Raw genomic sequence first — 21,334 nt, 5'->3', positions numbered from 1 at the left:
TAATTGAATACAGTACCAAATGACAGAAGAAAAAAATATTTTTGTCAACTAATGCCATCACTAACACTTATAAAAGGAATGCCCATTGCAAAAACCAAGCCTACTGATATTATTTATATTGTCATTAGATATCTTTAGTTGATTTGAGATAGTAATTTAATTCCAGTTCTAATTACATACTCACTTTAGCCATACTGGCATCACCATCTAAGTCATACCGTGGAGGTACTTTAGGAAGTAAAACTGTAATGCATAAGCAGTGAAAATGTATTAATTCCATAACATGTATTAAGTCTTTAATTCAACAGTAAATACAAAATATACAGTGTTCAAGAAACCTTTCTTTTGTGAGTTTAGTAAAACTGAACCGTCTCAGAGAAGGAAGCAGGAAATACAAATTACCTTTCCCAATCTCTACCATCTAAAATTTAAATAAAAATTAATTATGATAGCAAATAACAAGGACTAAGCATTGGAAAAATACTTGAATTACCAAATATTCTTTAAAAACTAGAAAAAAGATACAGGATTTCAAGCATCATTTTGAAAATCCTTTTCATTTTTTTTATATGATGTACTTTAAAGAAGAATTTTAGAATTCCATGTATAGCAAAAAATCCTCACTATAAAACTGCTTGGTAACAGGACATTTTTTGGTGGAGCATGAGATTTCTAAGTCCATTTTTAGGTATTTCAATAAATGGCCTCATTTGTCAAAATGCTCAGTAGCCAGCAACATGTAGTGATATCAAGAGAATGCTTTGGATGCCCAGCAGTTTTGAAAAACTCAGGCCTCTTAGTATGCACATGCTGAAATGTGAATTTAGGAACATAAATTTAGGCTCCTATTTTTGAAATTCTAAAATTCACGTTTTCCATTCAGATGTCAAAAATAATAAGTAATTAAAACTATTTTAAAAGAAAAAACTAAACATAGTTTTCAGGTAATTACATAACAGAAAGAAAAGATTTCAATCTACCTGCTTCATAGATTAATCCTACGATATTCACAGACTCCCTGCTTACAACAAATATGGGATTTTCTTCAGTGGTTCTGGGGAAGTGCTGTGCCAATCTGCCAGGATCTAATACTAAACGGCGACCTTCAAAGATCAGTTCTTGATTCTGAGAAATGATTTTTGTCTGTTTGTAGACCAATTCATGAAATATAGCAGCTCTGTAAGAAACACACTTATGGAATAAATTATATTCACTAAAATGCAATGGGTTAAACCCAATTTTATGTAAAAAAAATTAAAATAAATGAATAAATAAATAGTGCTAAGCAACCACAGGTCAATTTTAATTTACTATAGGTTAGGAGCATGCACATAGGCAGTTACTATGGATCAGATGACACATGGGAAATCCCCACATCTCTTCTACCTCAAAATAATCTGTTGGTATGTCCATACTCTGAGAGCACTTTACTGCCAGGCCTCTCTCTTTTAAAATCAAGACATACCACAAATGCCTCTAATGAGAGCCACAGTGGCAGGCACAAGAAGAGAGGTGGTCTCTCAAGTAGTAATGTGACAATTTATTTAGAGATTTTTTTTTTTCCCAGGAAAAAGATCATCATGAGACCCAGAAGCTGAGATACATACTTTGTATTGTACACGCACAAATATTATTTGCTCTCCAATCCCTTAAATTCATAGTATACCAAGAGATTCATTTAAGAAACAGATGGAGATACAGTCAGAGAAGAGCTAATCTGACCATTTTGTATTCACTTACATGAAAACATGCAATGAAATAAAATAAATCATTTTCAGAAATTTTACACAATTTTAAAAAGTTAGATTATAAGTTTTTCACAAGAGGACTGACTTCACTTTAGCTCTTTGATGGCACCAATATTTTGTGGGTACTTAAAATGGTAGCCTATATTCAAATAGCACTGGAAAGTAAATTAAAAGAGAGAGAAAAACTTTCGAAGTGTAAATGGTGAAGCATTACAAAGAGTTCTTTTGGAAGCATATCACTTGGACTTCTTTACCAAATGAATCACAGATAATAATAAAAGAACAAAATGGGAAGGTCCAAGAACAAAAATCACCATGTAAATGTATAAACATCACATATGCAGGCACAGAAATATTACTTAACTTACGAGGGCTTTATAAGGTTTGTAGCATAAAACAGCATTTTCACACATTTCTCTTCTGGTTGCACAAATGTCATGGAAATTACTAAACTTGTTATACTGGTTATCTGAGCTCCCAGTATTCTATGCTTGGAGGAGACTGAAGTGGAAATAATGAAGAGAAGACTACTTACGTATTGTAGCTATGAATATAGATTTTGTGTAAGGACATTTGCTGTAGTGAGAAGATATGAATTATTATTCGGTGGAGTATGTCACTTGTCTCTGCAAAAAACTGGTCAAATCCCCAGCATTTCTCTTGATCTGCTTCAAGAATATTTGCAAGAACAGGTGTGAGCAGTACTTGTAGGCCCCTGCAGTTACATTTAAAAAAAAAAAACACAGCATCATTTAGAACATTTCACCTCCTGACACTACATTAGGTTTTTTTCTGGACATGCCATAAGTATGCCACTTTTGGGGACTCTGAGAAATTCTACCCAATTCTTCTCCTTTACTGTTTGACACCTTCCTTCAACAATACTGTATACTCTTTTTCTGACTACAAACTCTTCATGCTAAATCCACTTTTCTCAGATCTGAGTACCAAATATTTTGCCTTTGGTATCTGGAATAACAGTAACAGGCAGCTCAGGAAGTTTATAGTGCTTGCTACTCTGGCCAGAGGAAACCTAATCTTGTATTTGTCCTTAGGACCACAGGACTAGAAAGTGCATCTTGAGTCACTGAGCTGTCACCATCTTGCACAGACACATACAAGCATAAGTATGTATAATATATGCTAAGTACGTACACAGATCAAAGCAGAATCTAGTAGACAGTCACCATAACTGAAATTTTCAAGGGCTGGAAGGGTTTAGAAATACAAGACCATTTAGTAAATAGATGCTGTGCTAAAGTAATTCAGGCCCTTTAACAATTTTCAGCCTGAGTTATATGTACACACACTACTATTTTTAATGTAATATGTCCTTAACATATAGGCTTTGACCTGATACTCCGACTGAGATTAATGTTTTTTAAAATGTGTTCATCTTTAACAGAGTAGATTTAAAAAATCTAATTTAATTCATGAGAAACAAACTAGTTCTCTCCTCCTAGATGTACTCCATTTTCTTCAAGATTTTGAGAGAATTACAACCCCAACTCTGTAAAACACTTGGTGATCAAAGCCTCAACTGCCCCAAAGGCTAAAAATAAAATTGTGTTAGTATTGAAATCCAGATCCCAACCTATATTTAAATGCAATATGGACATTAACTTAAAAAAAAAAAAAAAACATACTTGAAAATTGTTTTCATTTATCAACCTAACAACTAAAAAATGTTACTACAAGGGAAAGCTTGCATGAAAAAATATTCCTCCTTTTCTCCCCATTTGTTTTCTTTACCCATTCCACAGATGCTGTGAATTCATTATAATCAAAGACAATACTCTGCTTAATGCATTTTTCCATGCAAATATACAATGCATAAAAATACATTTGCGAATCCCACTAAAAGTGACAAAATGGACACATTAATAGCTAATAGTTTCTATATGTTTCCCTGATTTTGAACTAGCTGTATTTTCCCCCTTCTATTTATGTACATTTTAAAATTGATATCAAGGAAAAGCTTATTTGTTTAGGTACGGCAGTAAATTAAAAGTTTAGTACAAAATTTAGAGAAAATTATGTGAACTCTACAATTCAATCTTTTTAAATAAGGAAAATGGAATTAGATAAGACCACCAGAGATGTTAACTCCATGAATTAAAGGGAATGTACAAATTAGACTTTTGTTTACAATGAATCTCTAGAACAACATCTTTTCCAATTACTCCAAGACAGAGAACTAACTTCAGATAGGAAATTAGGCTTTCACTTAGCAAGGTACATGTGCATAACTTTAAACATGTGAGTAATCATGATGACTTAAATGAAACAAGTAAATAAGCCAAAAAAGTTTTTATCCCATTTACTACACTGAAGTCAATGCAAACACTTGCATTCTTCAATTTGTGTGTGCACTTATGTACCCTGTTGATATGGGACATTAATTTGTAAATTTGTAATTTGAAAGCAGATTGTTCTGACCTAACTCTTACCAGTTTCTCCTTTAACTTTTGGCTGTAATGTGTATGCCTACACCAGTTTCATGACTCCTGCAGTTGGGGAATATGAAAGGGGAGAGTGAGTGTGCATGCATACGTTATAATTTTTTGCCATGTACTGGTGTTCTTAAATATATATTGCATTATTACATGTGTACCAATAAGTAGAAAAGTTTTAATAACATTCTAGGGGGAACCAGCACTAAAAATACTACATGAAAGGTAATGGTGGTAATGATATCTGTTTCCTGGAGTAATTTATTTATCTTTAAACTAACTTTTCCCCCCATTTAAATCCTGCATATTGTTTCTAGCTCTTTGGCTCTCTGCTTTATTATTCAAGCAGAAAGATGTAAATCAAGTCAGAGCTTTAGATGAACAACAGTATGTTCAAGCTAAATGGCAGCCTCCTCTCTGGTGAGGAAGCTAATACCTCTCTCCCTCTATACAGGCAAGCTCTTGGGTATACTACTCCTTTCCAGCATGCTCAAGTGCTCCTTTGTACATGAACTGCCACTGAAACATTTGGATGGATGTAAGCAATTTATATCCTATGAGCTGATAAAAGAGCATTTTATAGCCTTGCTATAAAAATTCAAAGAAGAACTGTAAGAGCCAGAGTTCCTGTGTTCCACAGATCCTATTTTGAGAAGATCAAGGGAACACTCCTCCTGGTAGCAGTGAAACATTTGGTTAGAAATTAAGCTCGAAAACTTACTTAGAAAGGCTACAGGAAATAGGCATCTCCCAACTCCACTCAATTGGTCCATTTTCTGCTTTCTGCACTCCGGAAACAGCACCAGAAGGCTTCCCAGTGATAATTTTATACCTATGGTATAAAAATAATACACAATCCTTTATTACTCCTCTCCAAACAAGTAAGCTAAGCCTCTAATGGGTTGTTGTAATATAAACAAAAACTGTAGAACTCATGTAAGACTTAGGTCACTAACTCGGTGGCAGTGCAACAGTCAGTGCCTCAGGGTGTTTATAGACATGGCAGGGACACTTTAATTAGCGCAGCTCTGAGAGCTGTGCTATTTAAAAGGCACTCAGAATATCATGTGCATCAGAGTCCCTGCACTGAAAAATGGTGGCGGGACACTTTGAACTAAAGTTCATCGAACGACCTTTAGTTTAAAGTGTCCCGCAGCCATTTTTCAGTGCAGGGATGCTGATCCACATGACACTGAAGTCTGCTGGAAGGCAGTAATTACCACACTGCAGCAGATTCAATTAATTACAGCGCATCAGAGCAGCCTCCCTGCACATGTATAGGAGCCCACAGTTCCAGGCTGGCAGAGAAGGAATGGTGTTGAAACAATACTTTCAGCACTGAATGAAATGAAACACATCATATTCTTCTACTAGAAGAGCTCCTGTTGGTAACTTAGGACTGAGAAGTATTTGGGGAATTCAGGACCTTGATATAAAAAAGTAAAGCTATCTTAAGGAAGCAGTGTCATTTTAAGTCAGCACATTACAGGCATTTATTGTACTGGCCTTGCAGGGTTCCAAAGGAAGAGGTAATATTATACTAATAAAAAACTGCTGCTTTGGATAAAAATAATACCTCTTGCTTCTAAGAGGTCACAGTAACTATAAAATAGCCAATACATTTATACACAATTTTTTCAATCCCAAGTAGAAAGTATGAAAGCAAAGGGAGGAGTTTCCTTAAACTGCATGCAGTTCTATGGAAAAGAAAGGAAAAGGAAATTTAAAGAGCAAACTGACATCAGAAACAATTACTTTTAGCTGTCAAGGTTGGCCTAAAAAAACCCCCAACCATAGTATATGCATAGAAAGACTGTATATATTTCAATTATGCAGCTGTATAAATGTTTTGCTTAATTGCTGATTTTTAAGTTGGAGATAACTACATGTAAATGAATATAAAATTATCATTTAAAAAATACAGTAAGTCTAACTCCAATTTATTCCTAAAATCATATGACAAGCAGGGGAGAGGCAAGAAGACACACTGCCTTCCTGCATCAGAAGCCTTACAACTTGTTGAATGCCCCAAATAGCTCCTACATTTTCTTGAATACCAGAAGTCCCATTTGTCCTCTCCCGAGGTGCCCTAAATTCCATCTTTATCTGACATCTTCAAAAGGGAAGCTATCTGTTGTTGGAAAGACTGGTTGCTTACCCTTCCCTACACTAACTGCGATTCTTTGAGATATGCTTTCCCCACTGATACCCCATTGGGTGCAGTCAGCCAGTCTCATTCCTTTTGAATAGCAGTATGTGTTGTGGCCAGCTGCACCCCTAATGCTCTGCAGGTTACTGCAGCAAAGGCTATAAGGGAAAAAAGAATTGCCATTCAATTTCATTGCCAGCAAGAACCCCAGACGTAGGGACTTGAACTAGTAGGAATAAAGGGCAGATCATGGAATGTGTGTGAACCTATTTCTTTGGGAAGGGAAATCAGATACAGAACAATCAAATAATGTTTCCTGGAATAGGATTCATACTCCAGAAGGGTCAGTATAGCTAGAGTTGTTAGGCAAATAGGTTGGTGCCAGGACGGTCAATGACTGAAGGCACTTAATCTCCATCTGTGGTCTTTAAAGAGTTCTTCCCTGTATTCCCACTACACTATTTTGTGCAAAGCCTGAGCATGAGAATAAGAATGAGCAAACTCCATCCATTCAGAGTGCAGCTCTGTCTGCAGTGCTGGATTTGCAAAGTAAGACAGGAGCTGGCTAATGCCTGGAAGTATCATCTCTGATGCTTGATTAGAACAAAATCCAGGCTTACAGAAAATTTAACCAGTATTAAAAATGACTTTGTAATGGAATATTCAGAGCCGACACATGCTGGGTCTAGAAAGTTGCACCGAAGATGGCACCATGGGCATCTTGGCTACCTATACCTAAGCTGATTCGCATTCTAATTAGAATGTGTCAAAGCAGACTCGTTTAATCGAGTCTGCTCCATGTCCCAATTGGAATGCTCCAGCATGAGTTCACAGTCATGTAAAGAAGCCCCCGTACATTTAAAAATGGCTACTAGGGCACTATCTAAACCTTGTTGAATGAAGTTTAGATAAAGCACCCATGGCCAGTTTTAGAACTGCAGGGGCTTAATACACATGATGGTGAGGTGTTTTAATTAGAGTGGCTCTCTGAGAATCACTCCAATTAAAATGCCTTCTCACCCCCATCCCCAAGTGCATGTATAGGCAGCCCCTGATTCTTATGAAATGAAGGAGCCTCAGTGGAAGTTTGAAGTTTGGTCCTCAGGAAGAGAACTGCAGATTTGAAAGGAAAAGCTGTCAGTGAGGTTTTGAGACACTAAAAATATTTTGGACAGTGCAAAACATATTAAATATCAAAATAAATTATACTTGGAGTAGGGGATAGGAAAGACAGCACTGAAGGAATGAGACCGAAAAGCAGTGTCATAAATTTCTGGAGATTCTGCCACAAAACTTTAGGTCCTAGTGTGTCATACATTAAACCTTACTAAATATTAAATTTGTCTTTCAGGGAATATTATATATTATAAATAAAATATTGCTTGTTCTTTATTGGCATACTTCATTTATGAAGAGACACAATTCTCCCTCTAAATTACCTACATCACTTCCTTGTTTCTGCGAGGTCCTTCAAAAGGTCGGAATGGTAAACTCCCTGTTGCAGCATGGTAAAATGTCACCCCTATGCTCCATAGATCAACTGTTGCTCTGTATTTTTTCTGATGTTCTTTCCTTAACACAGCTCGCTCATACATATCAGGGTGCTTGAGAGAAAAATAGGTAAAGTAACTGAGAATTAATTGCTTTGTGAATAATTATAAAACACTGATATCCAAACCACCATAACAGGACCACTCTAAGCACCTCTTTCATCAAAAAAGAAAGTTAGTTTGTGAGGTTGAATGTACATAAGCTTTTCAGTACAAGCACTACAAAAATGTTCAGTAAACACCACCAGGTGTATAGCAGCTCTCTATTATACAGAAAATTAGCAAAGAAAATTCAGATTAAATTCCAGTTTATGGGATGAAAGCAAAACAAAAGGAGAGAAACACTAGGAAAATTAATATTTCTTCTAAAAATGCATTGAGCAGAGACACAGAAAAAGAGGGCTCTAAGAACATTTATTACAGCACTAGCATTCAATGAGGTCATGTGAACTGTAAAAGATGAAATAATTTTCTTTTTTGCCTTTCTGCAAAAATACATTTGCTTTCACTAAACTGATCTCCCTACTGTTTAGAATGTAATTCCCAATTGTAAGCAAATTCCTCCTGGTTTTTTCAATATAAATATTAGTCAGGTAAATCTCAGTGATACCTGGGCATTACCAAACAGTGCAAGAGAACATTTAAAATATACAGATACTCAGAGGAAAGGGAATTTTAAATCTACTGTATTTACTTAAATACGAGGCAAACCCCAATAATTATATTCTACATATAAAAAAGTTACAATTTTCCAGGTGTAGCATCTAGTTATTTAAGTGTTGTCTCAAATTTATGGCCTTCCCACTGCCACAGCAGGGAAAATAGTGGTTGATAGGGAGTCAGATGGGCCCCTTGCTCTCTGTCCCCCAACTTCTTCCCCCTGCAGCCTTCCTGCCCCCTCCCCCTTACTGTCAGATCCTGCTCAGGCCCTGTTTCTTCCCTAACCACAACATGGAAGTTGGGAAGAAACAGAGAAGAGGGCAGAAACTGCAGAGGGGAAGAGGAGACTTCAGCACAGGTACTCCATAACACACTTTTAAGCAGCACTTTTGTACCTACTTGTATGTAGTACAAACTGTGCGTGACATCAGTCCAGAATCAAAAGGCATGACATATCATATGGTTCATTGGGCTGGGCTCCAGGAGAGTCACCAGTTTCCAAGCATGGTGATCCTACAGGCCATCACTGCTCAGTATGTGTGCATACTCCAGATACCCTCAACAAACGATCCATGTGCTAAATAGCCTCCCACTCATGACAAATTGGGTGTTCTTTTCACAAGTCCTGGGACCCTCCAAAAATGTATACGCAGATGAGCTGCAGTGCTGCCTAGTCCATTCTCCACCCCATAGAGGGCAGGGCCATACTAATCATATGCATCAGGTTGAGAGAGTGGACAACAGAGCCTCTCAGCTACACAGAAGTTTGGTGATGTTTGCCAGACATTTAAGAAACACTGGTGAAGAAACAGGAATAATTGGAACTGGGAAAGAAAGGTGTAGCTCAGCTGTGGGAGTGAGGAGGAAGTCCAAGTATATTCAATATAGTGGTTCATCTTGACTTGGAAGAGTTGGTGCTGAGCGGGAATGAGCACAATCAGCACTACATCTTATTCAGATGGGCTACACTAACCTGTCCTTGTGGTTGGTTCCCAGGGTGTTTGCCCAATATGGGCCATGTCTTCTATGGGCATGCTCAGCACAGGCTGCATTCAATCAACTTTATAGTTGGTTTTTGTGACTGAATGCATGCTGCTTCTAGCAGCAGTTAACGACAGCCAACGCATTTAACAAGGAGGTTTGCTACTATGCAAATATGAGACATGGAGCTTTTTTTTTTTCCTTTTCTTTTTTCATGCTGATTGGGAAAAGAACCCTCGCCTTTATTTGAGTAAAACAGTATATGGATTTTCTTCATTTTGCATTGAATGTGGAAAAGCTAATTTAGAAAATGACCTCAAGATTCTTGCTTTCTATGTCAGGAGAGAACAGGCATTACAATAAGATGACAGAAGTACAGCACAGAACTTGGCACTAGAAAATGAATTTCTAACTAGAATTCTACCTCAGATCTTCACCAAGAGATGAATTCAACACATTCTTCAAATCAAAGATAAAATTAAATGGCTTACCAAATATTCTTCTGTGCCATAGAGGGAAACAAATTGTTCATCATCTTCCAATTCTCTAGCAGCTCCAAAATCTGTCAGTTTGTAAACAGAATGGCCCTCTTCACCTACAACACGCATTATATTGCCTGGTTTTATATCACGGTGCACTATTCCATTCTCACGGAGATGATTCATCCCAGCCACTTAAATACAAAGGTATATATAATTTAATATGCACATCAAAGATAGAATACACACTAAAATACCACTGAAGAATGTACATTTTTGTATCCTATTTTTTTAAAATCAGTACACTAGAACAGTACAGAATACTACTGCTACTAAAATTTGCATGGATATACAACAGAACATTCAGATGATCCATGTTACTACTTCACCTTAAAACAGATCATTACAATGCCTTGTTCTCAAAAATATCTTTCCTGTAAAAACATATTCTTCTGCCATTCCAAGTAAAAACTTACCTGTACCAGATCTTATTCTCTTCCCAAAGAAAGATCCATAATATAGGAACCAAGAAGTAGCAGCTGGTTTTCTCACTAGCCTTTTATGCACTCAACAGTTAAAACAGACATTTCTCAATTGTCAGCTTTTCTACAGTTACAGCCAGGAGTCACTGGTTGTCCTCCCTACTTCACCAGTACTTTTTTTGTGATTATGTGTTATAAGATGACAGCCCAGTAAGGGAAAAATAAACAGCATAAAATAATTTTAAAATGCATAAATAGTTTATTAATGCAACTACAATTGTTGTTGCAGATAAAAAGAATGTAATGATTCGATACAACAATATTCACATTCTTAAACAATTAGAAATTGGGCTAAGAATCTGAATGGTACAATTCTAAACTAGGCAAGGGAACAAATTAAACTAAGTTTAAAAGGTTGAAATCCCACATACCAACATCTCTCAGCACAATTAAGAATTCAGATTCTGGAAGTCCATAGGCATTAGATGGCTCCTCTAAAACCGTGTATAAGCTCCCACAAGGACAAAATTCCATAACAAGTACTTTGTGTCTAGTGGTTGTCTATAAAGCAAAAAAGGATAGATTTGCAAAGGCTATGAAAATTTTTAACAATGCTAGAAATTATATTAAGTCACAGGCTCTTACTTTCAAAAAGTGATATAACAAGCCTAACTCTGGTAGCTTTTTTAGAAAAGAAGGAGGTAGGGAAAAGAAAAATCCGTATAATTTTAAAAATAACTTGAATGGGAAAAGAAAAGGGAGGCCACAAGATCAGGGATGTTGGACCTTCCTGAGAAGCTAGCCTGGGCAGAACAAAAAATGAGATGCTGCAGGAAAGAATAGTGCAAATATGTTCTGCTTTTTCTCTCTCTTTGACTCAGTCCTGTCCAGTTCTTAACAATCATCATCTTTGCGTCATCTTTTCATGAGACTCCAGCCAGCCTTACATTTACATTACATTAATTCCTAGATGCAATTCTGCATTTGCAAATTTGAGTAGGTTGTATAGTAGGCCCCCTGAAAATTTTGCCAAATACCTCAGATTTTGTAGTATTATGAAGATTGTAGTATTATGAAGATCTACTATCAGAAAAACAGCATGCATTAAAATCTTCACCAAAAATGTGTACAGCAATACCATAAAAATGTTTTAGAAAAGAATTTCATTTCAAGTACAACTTATGCATAAGATGTTCATATGAACTTTGCATACGACTGGAAACTAAAAAAGGACTGCGTGTGTTGATATTCCAGGCTACCAGGAGGTAGTTATAAACCCCAGCAGCACTATAGACACTGGACAGACTAGCAGCCCTGTACCCCGATGCTGTCTTACTAAGGCTTTATCAAAAACCTTCGCTCAACAAGGCCTCAGCTTCTGGCATTCCTTCCTCCCTTTCACATCCCTTCTCCTTAGTTCAATGTGGTCTCAGCTTCTAATCAGTTTCCTCTCTCTTTCTTGAACGTGACCATGCTTGGCTGGGTTGCCAATACCAGGGAGTTTGAAGGCCCTTGCAGATTATACTAGGTAGGATGGTAAATCAACTGGCACATCATCCTAGAAGATGGGGAGGTTTGAAGGAAGGTTCAACAATAAGAGATAGCTAAGTGGTACACATACCAAAGCACTGAAATAAGAAACACTTGCTTGGATCTGTGTGGCAATCGGTGATTGGCTTTCTTGTGAAATTATTAGAATCAGATTAGTTTCTATAGCTACTCAATGTGTAATAAAGCTATAAAAGATCATAGGAAAGTTGGGCTGGAAAGACCTTAAGAGGTCATCTGGTCTAGCCTCTTTCCCTGACTGAAGGATGTCAATCAAGTGTCCAACTAAGCTGCTCTTGAATATTTCCAGGAATGAAGATTTCACAGCTTCTCTAAGTAGCCTATTCCAACGTTTAAGCAACCTCACAGCAAGAAATTTCTTCCTAATCTCCAACTTACCTTCCTCTAATGCAGTTTGAGACCACTGTTCCTAATTCTATTCCTGACAGCCACAGAGAATACTCTATCTTCATACTTTTTATAATCCCCCTTCAGGTATTTGAAGTCTGTTATCAAATCCACCTTCTGTCTTCACCTCTCCAGACTAAATAAATAAATAACTAGTCCTGTGACCTTTTCCAGGACTTTTTTTTTTAATTTTGTTACTTTCCACAGACTCTTTCCAATTGTCCACACCTTTCTTGCAGAGTAGGGCCCAAAACTGGCAGTATTGCAGATGAGGACTCACCAGTGCTAAAGAGAGAGGCAGAATCACTTCCCTTGCTTTGCAAGTGCAAGTAACATTTCTGTTAATATAATGGCTTTTTTCTTTTCTCCTTTTGCAACAAGAGCACATTTGGCTCATAACTAGATAATGTTCCACCGTAACCCCTAGGTCCTTCTCTGCAGCACTGTAGCCTAACCAATCACTCCCCAAGTCTGTACTTAGGCACATAATTATTTCATCCCAAGTGCAGGACTTTGCACTTGTCCTTGTTCAGTTTCAACTGATTGTGATCAGACCATGTCTCCAGTCTACCCATGTCATTTTGGATATTAACTTCCCTCTAGACCAGTGGCTTTCAACCTTTTTTTCATTTGTGGATCCCTCAAAATTTCAAATGGAGGTGCAGATCCTTTGCAAATTTCAAATGGAGGTGCAGGCCTCTTTGAATTGAAAGCATGAGTATTCACATACTTTTGATTGAACACAGCCATCTTTTAAGGACCCCTTAAACATAGTCTACAAGCCCCCAGGGGACCATGGACCATAAATGGAAAAACACTGCTCTGGAGTGACTGCAACTCCACCCTTTGGAGTTAATTTGATGTCATCTGCAAATGTGCTAAGTGTGCACTTGAATCCCATTGCTCAAATCATTTAAGAAGATGTTAAACAATACTGGCCCCAAGACAGATTCTGGGAAACTTCACTTGCTACTTCCTCCCAACTACACAAAGAGCCACTAATGATTACTCATTGAGCATGATAAACCAACCCATTTTGAATCCACTTTACAGTACTTCTGTCTAGTCGGTAATTCCTTAGCTTATCATGAGAATTTCATGAAAGAGAATGTCAAAAGTTTGGCTATAGTTAAGGTATATCACATCCACCGCTCATCCACAAAGCCTATAACTTTACCATAAAGAAAATCAAGTTGATCAGGTATGCCTTGCTCTTTGTGAATCCATACTAGCTCTTTCTGATCACCTTAAGAACTTAAAAACTGCCATTTACTGGGTTAAGAACGTAGGTTCATCTTGCCCAGTATCCTATGTCAGTGGCAGAGCGGATGCTGAAGGGAAGACTGAACTAGGTATGACCAGGGTTTTTTCCCCCACTGCTCTTCTGACTTGCAACCTCCAGCATTTAAGGTCTAGGGCGTTTTAATTCAGAGGCTGTATCCCTAAATGCCATGCTCAATAGCTGCTGATGCTCCTTTCCTCCAAAAATTTGCCCAATCCCTTTTTGAATCTGGCTAAACTGTCAGTTTCCTTCCACAACATCTAGTGGCAACTTGAATTATACACCGTGTAAAAAAGAACTTTAAGATAATTTCTAATCCACAAATGGATATTCTCATAATCCCATGACTACCTTAGTTAAGAGCCTCTGACATGAAAACTTGTCAAAGACTTTTTTGAAGTCCAAATATACTATGTCAACTGGTTCACCCTAATCCACCTGCTTAGTGACACCCTCAAATAACTCTAATAAGTTGGTGAAGCATGATTTCCCTTTGACAAACCCATGTTGATTCCTTCCTGACAAGTCATATTCATCCACGTGCTGAACAATGCCTTTTTTTTTTTCTTCTTTGTTTCTACCAATTTTCTAGGAACATGAGTTAGAGTCACTGGCCTGTAGTTCCTTGCCCCACCTCTAGAGACTTTTTTAAGTATTGGAATCACATTGGCAACCCTCCAGTCCTCTGGTACCACAGTTGTTTTAAGTGAAAGGTTGTATACTACAAGAGCTTGACAGTTTCTGATTTAAACTCCTTCAGGACCCAAGGGTGAATGCCATGAGGTCCTGGTGATTCACTACTGTTTAATTAATCAGTTTCCTCTACAACCTCATCTACTGAAACCTCAATTTGGGGCAGCTCCACTGACCTGTCCCTAGAGAAAAGTGGATCTGGTAAGGGAGTCTCCCTAAAAACTTCCATAGCAAAGGCAGATGCAAAGAATGCATTTAGATTCTTGGTAATGGTGCTGTTATGCGTTAGCTCGTCTTTTACACCCTGATCATCCAAAGACCCAACTGATTCCCTGGCAGTTCTTTGGTTTGTAATGTACCTTCTTCTATTCTAGATACTTTGAAATAGATTATTTGATGCCCTGCTCCATGATCTTTCCTGCTATGGTCTGATATGATAGGTCTGCATTTCCAGTATGTGTGTACAGCAGGGCACAGCAGAAGATGGGAAGAAGCCAAACCATGTGTGGCTGGTGCCTGGCCAACCCAAGCACTTGCAATCATTCACAGCGCATTCTCTGTTACCATGCAACCCAGTCACTCAAGTAAAATCAGATTCTAAGAGGATGAAGGACAAAAACAGTCATAGGGAGTCCTTGTTTTTGCCGCCAGTAGAGAAAGCTCCCTGCAACCAAACAGTGTTACACTGATTTCTTTCCAAAAACTACCTTCTCCTATAAAGGTCAGTCTACATGAAAGACTTGTGTAGAAACATGTAATGATCATGGTATTACAACAAACCTCGAACTATAACTGTAACAGATAAATTACCTCCTCTTCAATAGCAAACAATTTAACAATGTTCTTGTGATTCAGCTTCTTTAAGACTTCAAACTCTCTCATCTGAACTTCCGCAGGACGAAGGAAGCTTATGCTGTTAAATACTTTGACAGCGTATAAATCTCCAGTTTTCTACCAAAAAAAAAAAATTAAAAACAAAATCACCGTGCATCAGAAAAATATTGTTTTCTTAATCATTCTTAAGACAATTCTTAAAAATTTAAATTCACAAAGTACTAGTTCTCTAAAGAATGCCAAAACTCTTTACATATTTACAAATGGCATGTAAATGCTTTATAACAATTTATTAACTCTATAAGTTGATTTGGTTATTGCGATGTTAATGTATGAATGTACTAACTTAGTTTAACAGGGGACTATAAGGAAAAAATAAGCAGGACAGAAAAAAAAATGACTCAAGGTAAATCACTTCTCTCCAAATGTCTGATGGGGTTTCCAAAACAGAAAAAAGCTTACAAACTCAGAAGATCAAAAGAGCCATGCCAGGTTTCAAAAAGGAACATGGTTTTATAACAGGGGACCGTACAGAAACAAGCACCTGCAGGGAAAACAGGCTGAAACATGAGGAATTTAGTTTTGCTTTGGTTACCACTGACAGACAGCAAACTTGGTAAGAGTTTGCACATAAAATTTCTCTGAGATTCCTTTTTCCCCCTTTAATGCTTTATTGCTACAGCTAAACCAATTATTTAAGAAGGCTGTCTGGTAATTATATATCACTGTTTCTGATTCCTGAAGGGAAGAACTACAAGAGTCTAAAACATGAATCATTTTGTACCAAAATCCAGCCACCTGTAGGGCAAAGCAAACCAAGAGAAAATAACCTTAACATAAGCATAAAGCTTGAATAAATTAGAATTAAAAAAACCCCAACAACTTGAAAGGTAGATCTATTTTTAGATCCCAGGCAAAGATAAGCAACGTCAAACAATAATTTAGGGAAGAACACTATATCTAGTATGAATCTTCAAATTGATTTTACAGTTAGAGTATGCTAATCAGAACTGATTATTTCCAGTACACCTAAGTTATTTTTTTTTCTTTTTTGAAAGACCATGGGAGTCAAAAAACTAAAAATGACCTACCAAATAAAGTCAATTTAGCACCTGAGTTCATCGTGCACCCCCCCCACAACCATTTATTATTCATACTATATCATCACCCAGAAGCAACTACTTTCTACTAGTTTTACCTAGCACTGAACATACGTATAAGGAAAATACACCCGAACTATATCACGCAGCACTAGCTTAATGACAACTCAGGAAAGAATAGCATTCACTGGACTGACAGGACTTCAAAAAACCATACCATATGTAGCAGAATTACAAAATTTAGGACAAATGACTGCTATAAAATGTAGAAAAGATTTTAGGGGATGTTATAAAGGGAGACAAAATATATAATTTATCAACAATGAACAGGCTCATTTCTGACTCCAATTCAGGTATCCACACCAACCTGGGGATACTTTTTCACAGAAGTGAAAAATAGAAATATAAGCATTTAGTTTTAACTTTCAGTTCTACTACAAGGATCACCTGAAAATATGTTAACACAAATTAAACCTTCAAATCCACAGACAAATGTATAAAAGCTTAAAAATTACCAACAGAGTTTTAAATAACTCCCATGAAACTTACCAGTAGTTCTGCCTTTAAACCCAAATTTTGGAAAGTGATACACATTCAATGAGGCCACTTGGGTTCAAAACAGTTTACAAAGTTCAGGCTTATTCCTTCAGCATTTATCTGATGCTATTAAACAGCTACAACTACTCACCCTGCATATGGTGAGTATATTCTTGTAATGGCCTATCGTTTCACAAGTTACTTCATCAAGAAACAAAAGCCCATAATCAAAAACAAGGTAAACCAACCACTCGTATCTCTGTAGATAAAAGCCTTTCAAGCTGCTTTTTAAATTATACACATAGTTGGAAATTTTTAGCCAGGAAAAAGTAACAATTGCCATTTTCCTCACTGTTATAATGAGGTAATGCAACCAGGAGGACATAACTAAACATTGCAGATAACATCAAAACTAATCCATACCTAGAAACAGAAATGGACTGGGGCAGGGATCATGTCTTTCCTTATGTTTAGGCTACACAAGGCTTCTGGGCTCTATCATAATATTAGATAATCAATAAATGCATATATTATGGAAGAAGTTTTAAACAGAATGAGCCCAAACTAAAGGTTTATCTAGAATTGGGGGTGGAGGGGGACACAACAGAGAAAAATCAAGGGTTTTCAAAGGAAAGAAGCCAAACTTATTTTTTTCCTACTGAACCTAGCTAATGGCATTTCATTCAAGTTTACTGTACAGTCCTTTCCTCTCTATTAACCGAAAGAAAAAAGTGCCATAACTTAACAAAGAAAAACAGGGCAAGAAAAATATATTTAAAATTGATTGTAAGAATCTTTGTTCTTGTGAAGATAACTTTATATGGTGTCCAGTTTGTTTCCTCTGTACAAACCTTATGCCGTCCACGAAAAACATTTGCAGTTGCTCCTTGTCCCAGAACATCAGACAAAAGCCACAGATAATTTGAAGTGCTCTGCATGTTTGCTCTTGATGAATCGTTTTCTTTTCAATCTTAAAAAAAAAAAATTAGAAATATTTAAAAGGAAAATGAATACTTTATCATAAAACTGAAGATATTACTCCAGAGATAAACCAATGAGAGGATGTAGAAGGGAAAAATAAAATAACTAATTTCATGCTAAATACTGACAGAAATGAAAATTTAGGCTTTAGGTCTAAAACTCATCAGAGATTAAGGTCTTCAGCCCTGACTTCCATTTAAAAGACTCAAGGGGGGGAGGGGGTGAAAAAGATATAACAACATATATAAAAGATAGGGAATATAACCACAACATTCAAATAATATGAAAAGTGTTTCTTCCTTTAAGACAAACAGTATTTCTACAGCAACTACAACAATTTCTATAGCGGGGTCAAGTTAGCTAACAGAGTAGACAGTGGTAGACTGATATACTATTAAGGTATTTTGGCTCTGAAATAAGAAAGTATTGAAAGCTGTTTCTTCATGCAAGTATGGGAGCTCCAAATAGCTTGGCTTTAGCCAGGTAAAGAATCACAGTTGATATGTAATTTGAAGCATTTCAACTATTCTAGTTAGAAATACTGATTGACAACTAAAACAACAAATCTATCCAAGGCCCTTGAACTTTAAGGCAAAGAAGCGTATCAAGTTCCCAGTGACTACAGACAAAAGATAACAGAAAACTTCCTGTGCTGATAAGCATCTAAAAGTTTATCAACAAGATTACTCAGGCCGACTTTTGAAGAAGTTATTGATTTATAAAACAAAGTCTGTAACAATTTAGTATTGTTTTTGCCACAGGAAAAAAGGAGGGAACGTAGGAAACGACAGTCCAAAAGAAAGTTTAGTAGGTGGTCCCCTCTATTCTCCCACTCTTATTTGAAAAGCAAATTTGGAACAAGATCTAGCAGAAGTAAATGAATGAGCCATGAGCAATTACAACCCAGATTGGCATGCTAGAGAAGCTAGGACTTCATACATAGCATAAATAGGAAGCAAGACGTTTACAATATGGTACAAAATACTGACCATTGCCTGAGACAGCAAAAATAGGAGTCAAATCAAAGGTCTAACATTTCTACTGATACAGTTATTCCACTGTTAACCCTCAATATATATGTGCAGCTCTGATATAAAATAGGTGGCTTGCCTGACCTGCTGCCTGATCTGAGCAGCATAAGTATACTGCCCTTATACCTTCAATTTAAAAGATTAGAGGCACACAGTGCTTTCGTTTTCATTATCTCCCATCTGCTTTCTATCAATAACTTTGTAAAATGTCACTATTTAATCTCAGTTGCTTTTGTTCCATCTCCATTCCCATCCCAGCTTCATTGTACTCCTTAAAACAGCTCAGATGGCATGTTCATAAACATGCAACATCTGCTTATTCCTTTTTCATTTTTCTGACTCTGCTAAATTTTATGCCTCTCCTATTTCTCTTCAGATCCATTTACTCTTCTAACAGATTTGCATTCAAGTTCAGCTAATATTGACCAAAGTTATTAGGGCATCTCAGAGAGAATGTGAAATTTTGGGAAGAAATAAGACAGAAAACATAAAAGACATCCCATAATATAAGTGAATAAAGAAAAAAGAACATAAAATGGAGAAATAGATTAGGAGAAAATGACAGATACTGAGTCTTAATTCAAAGATATGGCCCTTTTATTAATATCTCCTCCTCCCTATATATGATTTTTACAAGCCTTATTTTCCACAAATTACTCCATAAATGTCTCAAATTTCTTTATACTTTGGATGTAGGATAAGAAAAACTCTCCATCTCAACATCTCTTTTATTCCTTTACACAATTCAGGGCTGTGCAACTGGCAACGTATGAATGGTCTGTGGATTGGTGGTTACCTCTCCTTTTGCAGCACGGCAGCAGCCCATGCAGCAGGAGACAGAGGTCTGTGGCCTGCCAGGGTGGGCAGAAATCCACCCCCACAGCATGTGAACAGAGGGTGAACAGCCCTGATGAACTGATCCTTTCTGAATTACCATTAGACTTAGTTTCATTTTCTCATCATTTGTAAACACCCATTCTGTTATTGAGTGAGCAGTTCTATGTAGGAATCTACAGCAATTTACCTTATTGTTTAATTAATTCTTCCCAATGATTAAGGAGGGATGACATATAATAGATTTTGATATTCTCATTTTATTCTTTTTACTGCTTTTGCTTTGGAGGGGAAGGAACATTGCCTGCTTCGCCAAAATGAAATGTAATGCTCTCTCTTGTATGTTAGTTAGCAGGGGGAACTATTCCAGTTCTGCTTTGCATGCATAACAGCTAAGCCTTGACATGTAAAAACAAACAAACCCTGAGAATAAACTAGGACTAGAGGTCTTAGGGTCCAGGGACAAAGCCAAAGCAAAAAACAAGATCCAGTTCCCAAAACCATTAGACTGCAGAGGTGCATAAATGCTGCTTGAATGCATAACCCTGGGAAGTAATACATTTTAAAAAAGGAGGGGGGCGACTATACACTTACAGATTCTGCACTTATCTAAATTTAATGTAAGAATCGGTGCCGGTTAAGCACACAGCACGGGCATGACTGTCATATTAGCAGCCTTGAAAATAAGTGGCTCCCTTCATTTTCAAGACTTTTCCCACCAGACCTTTGACAGGTCCTTCCCATTCCCTATTTCAGATGAAGTTAAAGAGAGCACAAATAGTTACAAAGTAGATCCTTACAACAGCCCCTTAAGGGAGAGCATCCTCCACCCAACAGTTGAAGGGAGTGCACGCCAGGCCTGGGCACAGACACAACTGAGTTATAGTGGGAGGAAAGGCAGTGTATGCTTCAGCAGGACATGCATTTAACATGTAAATGCTTAAGCAGGCTTTATTACAACATAAGCAAGAGGCAACAAATTGGGCCCGGGGTTGCATTGGCTTAGTGTGCGGCACTTCCTCGGGCGCTCAGCCTGCCACCTTTCTGGCAAACCTGCAGGCTGACCCAAGCTACTGGCAGGAAGAACTGTTATTTTCTACTCTGGGGCGCCCTCCTTGGACCCTCAGGGCTCTTCTCCCACGGGCCCATCCAGGTCCTGCAGCCCAACCTTTACCCCCTCTGCCATGCGGCTGACGCTAAGCCCGGGCACACCCAGGTGCTGTAGGCCCCCCACGATTTTAAATGGCAAGGGCGGCTTTTCTGGGCTTCAGGAGAAACGTACCTCTTGCTGCTCTTCCCGGCCTGCCCCTCCTAGACAGCTGCCGTGGGGAGGCCACGGCCACAACAGGCCTCTCAAATCAAGCTCTGCTCTGGGGAAGGTGCCGGCAGCCCTCACCTCCCGTCCCCTCCCCGCAGCCGGGGAATCTCCCTGGGCTGCGGCTGAGGGAAAGTCCCTGGCGGCCCCGCTCGGCTCGGGCAGGGCAGGGCAGGACCCCCCAGCACAGCTGAGACACCGCAGGCGGCACCTCGCGGCCGCGCATCGCTTTCATCCCCGCGCCCCCGGCCCGGCCCGGCCCGGCCCGG

At 37.9% G+C, this 21,334-nt stretch overlaps 1 protein-coding gene across 2 annotated transcripts in view; it reads right to left on the bottom strand.

Annotated features, from left to right (window-relative positions):
• Positions 1-21,015, bottom strand: part of TBK1 (TANK binding kinase 1) — a 53,270-nt gene extending 32,255 nt beyond the window's left edge. The window contains exons 1-10 of one of the 2 annotated variants that reach the window (XM_019514661.1): positions 20,925-21,015; positions 17,720-17,874; positions 15,244-15,384; positions 10,934-11,063; positions 10,033-10,214; positions 7,794-7,954; positions 4,923-5,033; positions 2,284-2,463; positions 981-1,177; positions 185-243 (exon numbers count right to left, since the gene is read on the bottom strand). In XM_019514661.1, the coding sequence (XP_019370206.1) occupies positions 185-243; positions 981-1,177; positions 2,284-2,463; positions 4,923-5,033; positions 7,794-7,954; positions 10,033-10,214; positions 10,934-11,063; positions 15,244-15,384; positions 17,720-17,842 (1,284 nt within the window). In that variant the 5' untranslated portion in view covers positions 17,843-17,874; positions 20,925-21,015. The remainder of the gene's footprint in view (positions 1-184; positions 244-980; positions 1,178-2,283; positions 2,464-4,922; positions 5,034-7,793; positions 7,955-10,032; positions 10,215-10,933; positions 11,064-15,243; positions 15,385-17,719; positions 17,875-20,924) is intronic. The other variant, XM_019514662.1, reaches the window with a different exon arrangement.
• Between the last annotated feature and the right edge of the window lie 319 nt (positions 21,016-21,334).

This window comes from Gavialis gangeticus, unplaced genomic scaffold (assembly GCF_001723915.1).
Source record: "Gavialis gangeticus isolate Ggan-Ray unplaced genomic scaffold, GavGan_comp1, whole genome shotgun sequence".
Lineage (NCBI taxonomy): Eukaryota > Metazoa > Chordata > Crocodylia > Gavialidae > Gavialis > Gavialis gangeticus.
Note: the sequence above shows the minus strand (reverse complement) of the source record. Positions and strands in the feature narration are given on the sequence as shown.